The following is a 15,768-nucleotide window of genomic DNA, read 5'->3' as shown; positions in this document are numbered from 1 at the left end:
TCAAGCCGAGGGGGCGTCGTTGCCAGCCAAAGTAACGGACTAGGTAAGAGGATATCCCCGCCCAGGGGACTACTTACCGGCGCGGTGGGGACCAGTTTATCACTTCATATCTTCACCATCCCTGGGTGCAGGAGCGTCCCCCGGAGATGGCGAGGATAAACATTTTGCCAAGCGTTATATAGGGTAAAATCTGATGATTGGTTCCCTTTAAGATGATGTCCATAAGGACGATCTGCTATGTTCACTTGTCATAATTCTTTTTCCCACCCACAATATGTTATAGTAATTTGGAAAATGACCTTATCTACTTCTATGGTTGGACGTTCACTCTGCCAGGATTTCAGTGCCGATGGGCCCTTAGGTGTGCCATCCATGTGGTTCCTTCTCTCTCCTGGTATTCTGGTCATAGAGAACACAGTAAGAGTTTATTCATTTACATATAACGTCTCAGGTTTGTAATGCAGCCAGGGGAATTAAAGGAATATTCCAAAAAATGATAGGTGATAAACGTATGATCACAAGGAGCCTACCATTCACTAGGAAAGCGGTCCAGTGTCCCCTATTTAAAGGGGTTATCCAGTAAAAAACTTGATGATATATATATATATATATATATATATATATCTCAACTGGCTGCAGAAAGTTAAACAGATTTGTAAATTACTACTATTAAAAAATCTTAATCCTTTCAGTACTTATGAGCTGCTGAAGTTGAGTTGTTCTTTTCTGTCTAAGTGCTCTCTGATGACACCTGTATCGGGAACTGTCCAGAAAAGAAGCAAATCCCCATAGCAAACCTCTTCTACTTTGTTGCCAGACAGAAAAGAACAACTCAACTTCAGCAGCTAATAATTATTGGAAGGATTTCGATTTTTTTAATAGAAGTCATTTACAAATCTGTTTAACTTTCTGGAGCCAGTTGATATAAAAAAAATGTTTTTTCCTGGATAACCCCCTTTACATGGAAAAGCTGTCGAGCATGTGCACTGCTTCTCCATTTAAAGGGATTCTGACATCTGGTTCACCCGCACTTAAAGGGGTATTCCAGGAAAAAAATAAATTTTTTATATATCAACTGGCTCAAAAATGTTAAACATAATTGTAATTACTTCTATTAATCTTAGTGTTTCCAATAATTATCAGCTGCTGAAGTTGAGTTGTTCTTTTCTATCTTGCAACAGTGCTCTCTGCTGACATCTCTGCTTGTCTCGGGAACTGCACAGAGTAGAAGAGGTTTGCTATGGGGATTTGCTTCTACTCTGGACAGTTCCCGAGACAGGTGTCATCAGAGAGCACTTAGACAGAAAAGAACAACTCAACTTCAGTAGCTCATAAGTACTGAAAGGATTAAGATTTTTAATAGAAGTAATGTACAAATCTGTTTAACTTTCTGAAGCCAGTTGATATATAAAAAAAAGTTTTTTCCTGGATAACCCCTTTAATGAGAAAAACCCTTTAGGGTGCATTCACATGTACCACATTCACCACAGATTTCACACTGTGGTAAATTTGCTGTGCATTCTGCTACCCGTTGACATCAATGGGTCCGCAGAAAATCTGCAATAGTGGTGTACCAGCGCATGCTCAGCTGACCAGCGGAACATGCAGGGAATTCGGCACATGTGAATGTACTGTTAGGGTCTATTCACACATACAGTATACAGTTCATATTTGATGCTCAGGATTTGATGCTGCAGATTTCAGCGTAAACTAAATGATTGAACACAGCTTCAAATCCTGCCCAGGATACTGTATGTGTGAATAGACCCTTTACCGGAAGTTTGGCAGCGGCAAATGACCTTCCAAATATCTGACACTGTTAGATAGCTGTTAGTGCAAGGAGAACAGTGCCCACAATATCCCATAGTAGTGAGCAAAAATTTACAACAAATCAGGAACCAGAGACAAACCTCACCAAATCCAGCACCCCTGTCAGGTTCTCTTCATTCTGTCTTGTTCACCATTTTTCTTGGTGTTGACAGAATTACGTATTATGTAAATCCTTCAGATTAGGGATGTCCCGATACCATTTTTTTAAGACTAAGTACGAGTACCGATACTTTTTATAAGTACTTGTCAATACCAGTTATGTCACGTGACTTTTTTTTTTTATTCTTTTAGTTTTTATAAGAGAAAGGGCTTTTATTTATATATATATATATATATATATATATATATATATATATATATATATATATATATATATTTCTTTTTTTTAACTTTTATTTAAACTTTTAAAAAAGTGGGTGATTAAAATTGTTCTTAGGGAAGGGGTTAATTCACATGTGTAATTATTATTTATTACACATTTTTTTTCACAATTTTATAGTCCCCATTGGAGACTAATTACATACAATCTGTAGATTGCATACACTGACCAATGCTTTGCCATAACATAGCATTGATCACTGTTATCGGTGCTTCTTTAATACTGCCTGCCATGGCTTCCTGCAGTAAAGAAGCGACGATCAGACGGCACGGAGCATGGTAAGGGACCTCCGGCCGTCCTTTCAGCTGATCGGGAAACCGATATTTCACCGAGATGATCCCCATCAGCATCCCTGAGCTAAGCGGCAGTTAACTTCAGGACTTTTAGACACTGCGATCAACATTGATCGCGGCATCTAAAAGGTTAATGCGGATCCTGGCTATGACGCACTGAGCGGGCTGCATAGCTATGGGAATGGGCGCAGGGGGTACATGGGAGTTGATCCGTGTGTTGAGTGCAGGCGCGTACCGCACCTACGTGATACCTGCTGGCGGGAGTCCCGTTGGCCGGTATCAGATTAGGTATTGGGGACATTTGCACGAGTACAAGTACTCGTGCAAACGTCCAGTATCGGTCCCAATACCAATAGTAGTATCTGTATCGGGACATCCCTACTTCAGACAGTTTATACATTTGCTCTGTTTGATTCCTTATACGGATAAGACCTCTGTTAGCTTTATACATATAGGTCCCCGCTCAGAACTCCCCTCTATGTGACTTATATTTCCTCTTCTGTTATACAGTGTAATGCTATATTTCCTCTCCAGTAGCACTCCCCCTGTGGTAACAGGTTGTAACCACACCAGAATATATCTTACCTTTCAATGTGACCTAGCAACCTTGGACCAGGATGAGCCATAGGGAAAGGTATTCTTTGAGCCTCCATGAATGGGTTGATTTTTCGGATAGGGCTTCCCTCACTGCGCTTTCTGGGGGAGCATGCGCTGTCTGAATTAACTCGTAACCTAAGAGAATGATCACAAGACAATGCTTAGTATGTCACCGCTACTATAGCTTTCCAAAGCATGCCTACTCGTACTGTAAAGAATCCTTTCTACACTAACAGGGATACCACTTTCCGCCACACACTCCAGTTTTATTCCTAGACTGTGTTCAATAACCAACTTTCTCTACCTCTTAAAACTCCCCCCCCCCCCCCCTGCCATGTAAACCTTATAAATATAAAAAACACTCCGACAACTTATAACTCTGGTGGACGTGGGGTCGGCCACAGCTTTTATTTAGTCATAACACTGTTAACATGGTAACCAAACCATCCAACCTCCGTGAGGTCGCCAAACCAGGGGGAGCCCCACAGCCAGCCGCCGGCCTCAGCCGCCGGGCCTAAGAGCCTTCCCCCTCCGCTTCTCCATGTATTTCTCTCCTTTACCGCCAGCTGTGACTTAACTAAGTCAAAAGACAAACATTCCATCCAGATGAAACCAACATAAGGTAAGACTTTTACACCAATGTAATTATATACTGACATACGTTTATTTGAATTTTTTTAAATTTTTTTTATAACATTTGTATATATATATATATATATATATATATATATATATATATAAAATTTAATTTTTTTATTTTTTTTTTATATAAATTTTTATTTATTTTTTTATATCAAAAGGGGAAATACAAAATCAAAAGGGGAAAAAACCCCGTCCAACAATAAAATAGGGAGGGAGGGAACCTTTCTCTGCTGGACACAGGTACCAAAAGGGGGCCTGAGGGGAGGAAGGACGTTCCTTATGCCTTGCTGATAATGCCCAACCCCTTTTTCCCATGTGACCCTATACCTTACTCTAACTGGCTAACCAGCCCTGGGAGCAACCAAATAAGGGGGGGGGGGGGGGGGGGGGGGAACCTGTCTTAACCCTATCCTGCCTGAACTTCTGCCCACAGTCAGTGTCCCCTAGCCCTAGTCGGCCCGGCGCCACCCAAACTAAAGAGGCCCAATTTTCACCCCTTTCCATCCCCTAAACGAATGTCTCTACATGCCTCCGAACTCACTCTTGTCATGTTTTGACTGTGTGGAGACCAAAACTGCCCCCTTATTTGAGAAGAAGCCTTACAAAAGGATTTATAAAACACAGGTTTTATCTTTTTTTTACATTTGCTTCTATAGCTGCCACATGGTGCTTAGTGCTGCTACTTAGATTACTGATAACCAGTATTCTTAAAGGGGTACTCCACTGCCCAGTGTTCGGAACATTTAGTCACGGTCACGTCCCTCGTGATATCACACCATGCCCCCCTCAATGCAAGTCTATGGGAGGGGGCGTGGCATTGAGGGTGGCGTGGTGTGACGTCATGAGGGGCGTGGCCGTGACATCACGACCCCCGCAGCCCGGACCCAGCGTTCGGAACTAAATGTTCCGAATGCTGGAACAGTGGAGTCCTTTTTACTCTATGTCGACTCGAATCATAAGAACTAAGTACGCAAATATTAACCCACCCCTAATATTATGTCTTACCTGCTAGGTTCAACCAAAATATCCTCAGGGGTCACAGCAGTGCTGGCCTCTCCTTCCTTCTTGAGGGCACGTTGTTCCAGTTTTTTCTCCGATCTACATTGTGTGAACAAGACACGGTTATACAGACGTAAAGAAAAGATATATCGTTGATTCTCCATTAAAATGTCAGACTGACAGGTGTACATGATGCTGGAAAATAGGGAACTGTTGTGCTGAATCATTACAATGGAGAACTGGTGACCATCAGCTCTAACAAAGAAAGGCTACAACCAGTGATCACCAGCTGTCCTTGACCCTTGTAAATGTCCTATTGGGTGGGTGGTTAGGAGCAAAACCACAAAATTTTTGGTATAATTGAGTGAAATTAAAGGGGTACTCTGCTGCTCAGCGTTTGGAATAAACTGTTCCGAACGCTGAAGCCGGCGCCGGGAGCTCTTGATGTCATAGCCCCACCCCTCATTATTTCACGCCCCGCCCCCTCAATGCAAGTCTATGAGAGGGGGCGTGACGGCTGTCATGCCCCTCCCATAGACTTGCATTGAGGGGGTGGGACGTGATGCCATGGGGGGCGGGGCTATGACGTCTTGAGCTCCTGGCGCCGGCTCCAGCGTTCGGAACAGTTTATTCCAAACATTGAGCAGCGGAGTACCGATTTAAGGTATAAAGGGTTACTGCCATATAGAGAAATGTGTGGATCGGTCAGGGTGTTCAGACCCTAACCAATCGCTAGAACAAGCTGGGAGAATTGTGGTTCTGAGCACTTCTCTCCACGGCTTTCTGCTTTAGAGAAATTCTATAGTAAGTCTATGGAGCCATCTCCTGCAGTGAGATTTAGGGAGAGAAGCATTCAGCTGAGCACTTCTCCTGGCTTGTTCCAACAATTGGTGAAAGTCAGACCACCCAGACCTTTTTTTTTTTCATACCTATCCCATTTTCTCTTACCCTTCGGGAATGTTGATATACTTGTGTGGTACGAGACCCCGCACCCCTGCCAACTCCCCTCTCCACCATTCGCCAGACATCTTGCTGTGCAGAACGATTGAATCTCCCTTTTTGAATGAGAGCTCCTGTGGGGTTCGAGCTGAGTAGTCAAACTTTGCCAAAGCCTCAATTGTGTCCAGTTCTGGAAAACATCAAAAAAGGCGATTACTAGGAATATGGTAGAAAATATAGGATAGATAGAAGGATCTATATGGATAGATAGACAGATAGATAGATAGATAGGTAGGTCTTACCATCCTCACTGATCGCCATTTCCTGCTGTCCTTCCTGATCACTTTCTTCAATGGTAGCCTCCAGGGCTAGAGTATCACTAAACAAAATGATAAAGACCAATCTCTATGATCAATGATGAAGATTATACATTTTCATCACTTAAATTCACTTCTGTACAACTTTGTCTTTCTTTTTCATCAACTGGCTCGAGAAAGTTAAAACAGATTTGCAAATTACTTCTATTAAAAAATCTTAACCCTTCCAGTACTTATCAGCTGCTGTATGCTCCAGAGGAAGTTGTGTAGTTCTGTCCAGTCTGACCACAGTGCTCTCTGCTGACACCTCTGTCCATGTCAGGAGCTGTCCAGAGCAGGAGAGATTTGCTATGGGAAGTTGCACTTACTCAGTTTCTTACATGGACAGAGGTGTCAGCAGAGAGCACTGTGATCACCACGGAAAGAACTACACAACTTCCTCTGTGGTATGCAGCAGCTGATAAGTACTGGAAAGATTAACATTTTTATACAGACATAATTCCCAAATCTGATTAATCTTCTGGTACCAGCTGATTTGAAAACATTTGTTTTTCACCAGAGTCCCCTTTTAACCATCACCCCAGGGATCAAAATAAAAAGTTAAGGAATCAAAAACTAGACCAAATCATGGTCAAGTTCTCCAGAAAGAAGGCAATGAAAAAAACGTTTGTCTCAAAACCTGACCGAACCGTATACAATCATGTACAACCGTATAGACCTCCCTACGGTTTTAAACCGTATACAGTTTGAAAACGGATGTCCGGTTGCACACGGTTTAATACGTTTTTTGAAGAAGAAAAAAACAGATACAGTTTTATGTTTGTTCTTAATTAAATAAAGTTCTTCTTGTGCTATTTGTGGGAAGAACTTTCGGCGTGCACTGCGCATGTGCAAACTGCAAAACCGTATTGTGCAAACCGGATGGAACCGTACGCACATACTGTTCAGTACGGCTCCCATAGAACTCCATTTAAAAAAAACGTATATGGGTTGTATCCGGTTTTTCACCCGGACATAAAACTGTAGTAGACTACGGTTTTGGAGACAGGAAAAAAAACGGATAAAATTGTAAATGATGCAAAACGTACACAACCGGATGCTACGGTTGGCATCCGATTTTCTATGACATGTCTATACATACTATTTGCAATACGGTTCAATACGTTTTTTTCACTGAAACCGGATACGGGAACCGTATTGCAAAAACGAGATGTGAATGCAGCCTAACCTCCTTCTCATGTAATTGCATTACTACTGGGATGACCGGATGAAGACATCAGGACTGAAGACAGTGTGCAATAACCTGCAGTGGACAGAGCGGCGCCCCATCCAGAAGGCGCTCTAGGCGGCTGTCTATTTTGCCTATTGGTGGAGTCGGCCCTGCCTACAATCCAGTCTACACTTTCATTTCAACAAATGTTAAAAAATTATATTAACTCAATTCATATCCCGCTCTTATATCCATCACAGTTCTTCCAACTATTATTATGCTGACAGGTTGCTAGAACGTAGAACCAGGATTCACCTTTACCAGTCACTTATAGAGTTACATAGAGAAAGGGACCTTTTAGGCAGGTTGCAGGTTGGCTATTTAGCCTCACCCTGCTAGTGCCCCTTATGAAATAAAGTTTACGGCTGAAAGGGCCCTTTAGCTTTAATGCCCACTACTGATTCCATTGTGGTGTCCCGATACCGTTTTACATACAGTGCCTTGGTAGGGGTCCCCAAAGTCAGAGTTCCTATAGGAACCGTGGGGTCCTCAGATCTAGTCTTCCCCTAATCACCCCTTATATAGTGAATATATTGTTAAGGTAAATGTGTATAAATGTATATAGAAAGTGTACTTACCTTGCTCTAGCTTCGCAGGACCTGCGGATTACGTGACGAGGCTTTAGTCTCTATGGTTAGTGGAAAGGACCTTTGGAGCTTCATCGGCCATGTGATACCCACAATGCTTTTTGAGGCTGATTGAAAGATGGCGTGGACCAATCCAAAAACGGCCAGCCCCTGCTCATATAAGGGAGCTGCGTCCATTATTCTCTCTCTTGGGTTGCTGTCACTGAATGAGGTAGGACCTCCGCAACTTTCAACGATAATTACTAGGCCAAAGCCTTGCGGCCTCGGCTGAATTACACAGTGAGTTCTTCTGAATTCTCCGCAATTATTGGCAAGGACCCTGGACCTAAACATAACCCTAAATCCAGCGGATCTGCGCATACTAAATCCCTACAAGTTAAAGAACTTACTAAAAGTCCCAACCAACTGTCAATCTCAGCTAAGCTGTTCATAGACTCTGTTACAAAGATTGTTCTTATGTTCGCATGTTACAGAAAATCGTCAGTAAAGTTTACGCAAGTTATCAGCGAAGCTCTGGTTGTGGACAATACTTTATTCTGCAAACACCTATCGTCCTTGGGAAGGGCGGCGATAGGCCAAGACATACAGCATTTAACCCTCACCCTGGCGTCACGACTGACACGGGTTAATAACACCCTTTATAACCTGCACAGCAACATCCCGACCACCATTCACACCCACAAGGCGACCACCACACCATCATCTCGGAAAAGTTACCTTTATGTTTACACTCACCAGTATTCTTCATCCTCCTCCACTGTCATGCACTTCTCATACACAGGACCCTCCAATTCCGTTGGCCCTGGGAATATCCGTTCTTGGTAAATGATAATGGTCTTCACAACCTCATTGACATGAGCCTGAACAGACACTGGGTCCTGGCCATCAGGGATGGAAACCAATGTTGGACCAAAACACACGGCCAAGTTATATGGATCCATCATATTCTCATCACTGTACTGGGACAAACTAGAAAAAAAAAACAATCACAAAGCTTTGTCAGGATCGCAACTACTTTTTGGTAGAAGGGTTTAGTGACAATAAAATGATAACAGGTTGTAATACAGGTAGAAAACATGGTGATCAGCTAAGATCTGTAGGAAATCTGGGGGGGAAAACATTTTCAGTTCAGATTTTAAAGGGGTACTCCACTGCCCCAGCGTTCGAAACATTTTGTTCCAAACGCTGGGTTCCGGGTGCCACACCCCCTCCCATAGACTTGTATTGAGGGGGCGTGACTTGACATCACAGGAGGCGTGGCCGTGACGTTACAACCCCCACAGCCCGTACCCAGCATTTGGAACAAAATGTTCCGAACGATGGGGCAGTGGAGTACCCCTTTAAAGGGAATGTGTTTTTTTTCCTGATTAGAGATTGATATGGAAACATGTTCCTTTTGTTCTAATCTGTTTCTATTTTCTGATTATTATTATTATTTTTCTTTTTTTTCTTTTTTTGTGCATTATTATGGGGGCTGCCATCTGGCCTAAGCTGCTTATAACAGCATTTAATGATATAATTTACAGCAGGACCATTGACAACAGTAGACCTCTACCATTCAGATGAATTGGAGAAAGCTGATCTCTCCCGTGAATGGCAGGGATCCAGTGTTATCTATATACTGCTGTTACCTTTTACTCCTGAGAAGAAAGGCATTACTGGGAAATGATCTGTACAGAGCAGGAAGTCCTGGCTTAGTTTTAGCCCAAGATTTCAGGATTATTATAAAATAATAAAATTAAAGGGGTATTCCGGCCATAGACATCTTATCCCCTATCGAAAGGATAGGGGATAAGATGTCTGATCGTGGAGGGGCGCGCCGCTGCGACCCCCCGCCATCTCCATGCAGAACCCGCATTCTATGCCAGGCTGCTGCTCCAGTCTCGGAGACCTCTGTGGTTCCGGGACTGGAAACATGACGTCATGCCACGTCACGCCCTCTCGTGACATCACGGCCCCTCCATTCATGTCTATGGGAGAGGGTGTGATGGCCGTCACGCCCCCTCCCATAGACATGAATGGAGGGAGCATGTTATCTTCTCAAGAGATGCCCCAAGCTACTTACTGGTTTAAGAAGGCAAAGAGGTATCTTAGGACAAGGGAGACAGTAGGGGGGAGCTGTGACACCAACTTCTTCAAGTGTGGAACTCTATCATGGATCTCCAGTTCTGTTGGGCGAGAAATAGATTTTCACAAATACATTCATGAATACTGGCAAAGAAAAAAAGAGAACATGCAACACAAAACACATTTGGGGGATACAGCACATTTTGGAGACTCAACAGGACATAAGGCTGAATAGGTAAGTAAAAGAATCGGGATCCCGCCTTACTGAGGCTCATCATCCCGACTACATGTGGCTATTTATTATGCAGGATTTATTTGCTTGTGTTTTAGAATCATGATCCCAGGCCATGCACTGACTTCCTGCAGACCTTGTGGTGGGCTTGTGCAAATACACAGCAGTCAAACTAAACAAACTGATCTGCAGTGTTAAATATGGGCCATGAACAGAGCCTGAGCCTCCTATAAGGCCAGAGATGGATTTTAGATTATTTTAGACTTTTTGTAGACAATACAATGGATCTGGGAAAGCAAGAAACCACCAAACACTAAAGAGAATACTTAGCAGGTCTTTACCCAAAGGCATTGAACTTAGACAACTGGATGTCTCCATTTCCCTACTGTTAGTTTAAAGGGGTTATCCAGGTTTACCTTTTCACTATCTGTGATGGCAAGTTATGTCTTAAGTGCTTTGCTTGCCTTACATGTGTGGGGTTGCTTGACCCCTTTTTGTGAATTCTTGGTCCTTACAAGTTCAGCATTCCTCCGGTCTATCGATTACTGTTTTCTCAAGCTTTTTCCAGGATCCTGTTTGTCTCGAAACAACAGCTGATAACTGGGGGCTTGGCTTTGTGAATTTCCAGTAGGGATCGACCGATATGTTTTTTTTAGGGCCGATACCGATAATCGGTGGAGGTTAGGGCCGATAGCTGATAACTTATACCGATATTCCGGTATAAGTTATCGGCTATTTATTCCCCCGCGACACCGCTGCAGATCATTGATTTAAAGCGAGCGCTTTAAATCAATGAACTGCAGCGGCTTTTGTGGTGCCATAGACCGCCGCCACCACCCGCTTCTCTCCCACTGCCTGTCTGGGGGTCCTCCTGAGTCCTATCACCGCCAGCGTGACCGCCCCCCCCCCCCTCCACCGCCGCCCCGCTCCGCGCCCCCTACCGCCCCACCGTACCGCGTCGCACCCCCCACCGCACCGCCCCCATTGCCTCCCCCATCCCCGGTTTTATAATTACCTGTTCCCGGGGCCCGGGGTCCACTCTACATCTGGCTCCGGTGGCGTCCTCCTGAGCTGTCACTGTGTGCACTGACGGTGACGTCACGGCGTGCCACGTCACTCGTCATTGCCCACAGCGTAACGCAGGACGCAGCAGGAGCCAGAAGTAGCGTGGGCCCCGGGAACAGGTAATTATAAAACCGGGGATGGGGAAGGCAATGGGGCCGGGGTGGTGCGGTGTGCGACACGGTGCGGGGTGGGGGGGTGGTTGTGGTGCAGTGGGGGCGGTGCGGGTGGTGGGGCATTATCGGATTATCGGCAAGGTAATTGCCGATACCGATAATGCCCAAAATCGTGATTATCCGCCGATAATATCGGCCAAACCGCTAATCGGTCGATCCCTAATTTCCAGTACAGGTACACGTTCCTGTACTACCTGTAGGCCCTGTCAGGTTGAGTCCCTCAGGGACCTGGAGGCTCCCCTGTCAGGACTCCCCTTGTTCTGTTAATTTAATAAATGTGGTGTATGTCACTTTAAAAGCATAGACAGGATCCTTATGTCTAGATAGTGTACAGGACCAGTGGAGGTCACAAGGATCTGTGAGTAATCCTGTCACATGTTATGCAGTTATATGATTTGCTACAATATGTACTCCCAGAGAGCACCAGCTTTAACCTATGACCTGCAGCTTGACCAATGGGCTTTAGTCCACCCCCCAGTATATAAAGGGGCAGCCATCTTTAATTAGCTCTTTTTGAGTTAAGTGCTCATAGCTGTAGCATCTAAGTCTTTTTCTGAAGCAGATACCAGAGATCTCAGGACAAGTGATCAGCATCTGGAGAACCACAAAGCTACAAGTCTCTCCAGTAAGTCTACAAGTCTATGTCTGCTGTCACTACATCTAGTCAAGTCCTGTCTAATTACAAGTCAAAGTCAAGGTTATAACAAGTATTGGTCCAGCAAGCTGCGAGGTCCTCTGGGTGCTGACCACCTCTCTGGGAATTCTGGCCTTAGCTGTGAAGATAATTACACCTGTCTTCTATTCAGTAAAGCCTCCGTTTACCCCTAACTGGTTGTGGACTCTTTATTCACTACTAGCCCATGGGATAGCGGAGAATCCGGGTGTTCCGGAACCCGAAAACCACACTGGCGTCACAAACACATAGGGATTAATACCATCAGACCCCTGGGGTTAATAACATCTGATCCCAACACTCATCACCACAACACCCGTGGTCCCGCCATTCACTGCAGTGGTGGACCACAGCTTCTTCTTGTCTTCTCTGACAAACCAGCCCCCTGATGACGTGTACAGTCCAGCTGTACGTACCGCCGTGCCAACGTTCAACGCATCCCCCCACTGTCTGCAGACTGTGCTGAGCTCATGAGACAGCGGGGGACACATTGAACGTTGGCGCAACGCCACATACAGCTGGACCTGTCATCAGGGGGCTGGGTGTCAGGGAAGACAAGAAGAAGCTAAGCCCCCTGTAATCAGTAGTTGTCTCGAGTCAAACAGGATCCTGGGAGAGGCTTGAGACAACAGTCACAGGAAGGTGAACCTGGGGGAACCAAGAAATCACAAAAAAGGGGTCGATCAACCCCACACATGTAAGGCAAGTAAAACACTAAAAGGGTTACTCTGCCCCTATACATCTTATCCCATATCCAAAGGATAGGGGATACGATGTCAGATCACTGGGACCCTTGCGATCTCCGCTGTGGCACCACCGTCATCCGGTGTACGGAGCAAACTTCGCGCCCCCTCCCATAGACTTACATTGAGGGGGCGTGGCCATGACATCACAAGCCTCCAGTGTCGCACCCGGTGTTCTAAACAAATTCCGGGTGCTGCAGGGAGATTGGGGGGGGTCCCAGCAACGGGACCCCGTGATCAGACATCGATAGTGAAAAGTCATTAAAACCAGGTTAAACCCTTTAATAATGTTCCCACAGTACAACCCAAGAAATACCCTAAAATAGAATCCTACACATCACCATTAAGTTTTGCAGGTAAGTGTGTTTTTGCAACTAAACAATACAAGGCAGGTGCCATAGGCATCACATTTTTTTGGGACGGCCCTTATGTTCCTATATGCACTATAGATAGAGAATAATGATAGAGAATACTCACGTAGAGAGGACAGCAATTCATGAAACATGTTATTTGGAAATAGTGGCTTCTCCAGTCCTCGGAAGTAAAGCTTCAGGACCCCAGCCACAGAGTCCACATCATTCACTGTGTAGTTGGAGTCCAATGGGTCCTCACCTAAAAAAAAGAGCACAGGTTAGTCCTCCCTCCAGAGTAATGGGGTAAATTACATGGACATTTCTTACTTCATGGTGCTGAAGCTGGGCAACCGGGATACGACCACAATGGAGGTGAATAACGTTGCTGTCGAGTGGGATTTTCTATTGATAGGTAATAGCCGTGCGCTTTAACAAGCTCTTTACCTGAATAATTCTGCGGTCATAAGGTATATTCATCAATGGCTTCACGATTTTACAGGAAAACAACTCGTAAAATGGCGCAACGACTTCCGAACAATAAAAAAACATGACAAATATCATGTCTGCTTGCTTTTCAACTGTGTCGCTGCCACATTTTGGCCATTCTGGCATCTGTCCCGTAAGATCCTACCCTAAAGAGTACCTCTCATAATCTTGTTAAATGTTATAATCCTCCCAGTTCACTGCCCACATCATGATAAACCACCTCCTGCCTTTTATTTTTATTATTTGTTATTTTTCTACCTTGATATTGCTCTGTATTTTCTGCTCAGTCTCAGTCAGATTCACAGACGGCGAAGGGGCGTTCCCCAGCAGGAGTGACATTATCTGAAGCCATACAGGGGAGAACTTCCTCCCTCACTCTGGTACACACAGCCCAGAGCAGTTCAGTGTGTGAGATGAGCTATGATTGGCTAAGGCTGCACCCCCCCCCCCCCCTCTGCATTTTCCTGCGGAATATAGGAGGAAACTGTTTTGTTTTTTTTGGGCTGGACTACAACCTCCAATTGGAATTTCCCTTTTTATTTATAATTTTTTTCGTGCAGAATTTCCGCAATAATTTCGAGCAAATTCCGCGCAAGTTCCATGCGGAAACGATGGACTTCTGCTTGCGCATTCCGCAAGAAGAATGAACATGTTCTTTCTTTTAGCGGAACGGAATTTCGCGGAGGAATTCCGCGAGCGGAATTTACGCAGTGTGAACAGTGCAGAGTAAAATACATTGAAGTCAATGGCAAAGCAGATGTTAATTATTTCTAAGTGGAGAATTTAAGAGGAATTACTCAAGTAAATTCCTCTTGAATTACTCAGTGTGAACGCACCCTTAGGCTAGGTTCACACTACGGAATATTGGGCAGAATTTCTGCCGGAGATTTAGCCGGCGGCACTAGGACCGCAAGGACTGCATTGCTGTCCCCATAGACGGCAATGCATTTCTGGGTGGATCTTTTGGGAGATCTGCTCAGAAATACATTGACATCTATGGGGACGGCAATGCAGTCCACGCGGTCCTAGTGCCGCCGTCTAAATCTCCGGCAGAAATTCTGCCCAGAAATTCCACAGTGTGAACCCAGCCTTAGAGATTTTTTCTATGCATGTCATCTGGATACATATCTCTATATTATACGCACCTCTTTCAAAGGCACTGCGGATCTCATTCACCTGGCCCTGTGAGCCCGGAACACGGAATATACCCTCATGCTGTAGACCTGAAAGACAGTATCAGAAGTCTTATGGTCACAACAAACATCTACATAGTCAGTGTTACTCCTCCCATTCATACAACAGCCCAGCATGCCACAGTGGTATATATTTGGGCATTGAACCTAAAGGGTTTCCCCTAATAAAAGTTCTCCCGAATGTTGGGTCACAGTAGTTTACAGTGCTTTACCCAAACATCCTATGTAAGGCTATGTCCACATACGATTTTTTTTAGGAACATACTAAAGCCCAGAAATAGCCTAAAAAAAATGCCCCGCAAATAGTCCTTTCATTACAATTGGATTCTTTTAAATCCAGTGGCATGAAAGCTCTCTGTGCACACACATTAAAAGAGTTATCCAGGATGAGATAAACAGAGCTAATTTCTTCCAAAAACAGTGCCACCACACCCGTCCTCAGGCTGTGTGTGGTATTGCAGCTCAGTTCCATTGAAAAAACCAAGCCAAGCTGTAATACCACATCAAACCTGAGGTGGTGCAGTTTGTGCAAGTAATCAGCTCTGTTTTTCAAATCCTGGATAACCCCTTTAATTTGCATATAATTTTTGGGGGGCCAATTATGTGTCCAAGTATGGCCATATCTTGATTCGTATATCCTTAGTTAAGAGCGGTATAGCTTTTGATTTAGCATCAAAAATTGCTGAAAACATGTCCAAATCATTAGGTTTTTATTTTTCTTATGAAATAAAGATGAAGTTAGGAAAAAGAGACAACAAATGTTCTAAATGGGAAAAACATATCAGAAATTTCTTGACTCTTTTAGACTGAAAACGGCTGAAAGTCTATAAAATGGTGTGTGCACATAGGCTAAATTGTACCAGGGTTATACAACTCCCCCCTTAGTACCCTTTACTTCATGTGGTCCCCTCATAGATGCCCTTAAAAGGA

The 15,768-nt window shown here is 44.3% G+C and overlaps 1 protein-coding gene across 1 annotated transcript in view; it reads right to left on the bottom strand.

Moving 5' to 3' along the window:
• ARHGAP4 (Rho GTPase activating protein 4) overlaps window positions 1–15,768 on the bottom strand; it is a 112,162-nt gene that overhangs the window by 1,969 nt on the left and 94,425 nt on the right. The window contains 9 exon segments of the mRNA XM_056539235.1: window positions 300–399; window positions 3,088–3,234; window positions 4,747–4,839; window positions 5,689–5,869; window positions 5,982–6,058; window positions 8,589–8,822; window positions 9,919–10,021; window positions 13,284–13,418; window positions 14,791–14,868. Coding sequence (XP_056395210.1) covers window positions 300–399; window positions 3,088–3,234; window positions 4,747–4,839; window positions 5,689–5,869; window positions 5,982–6,058; window positions 8,589–8,822; window positions 9,919–10,021; window positions 13,284–13,418; window positions 14,791–14,868 — 1,148 coding nt within the window.

Source organism: Hyla sarda, chromosome 9 (assembly GCF_029499605.1).
Source record: "Hyla sarda isolate aHylSar1 chromosome 9, aHylSar1.hap1, whole genome shotgun sequence".
Classification (NCBI taxonomy): domain Eukaryota; kingdom Metazoa; phylum Chordata; class Amphibia; order Anura; family Hylidae; genus Hyla; species Hyla sarda.
This window is presented reverse-complemented; position numbering and strand designations above follow the sequence as displayed.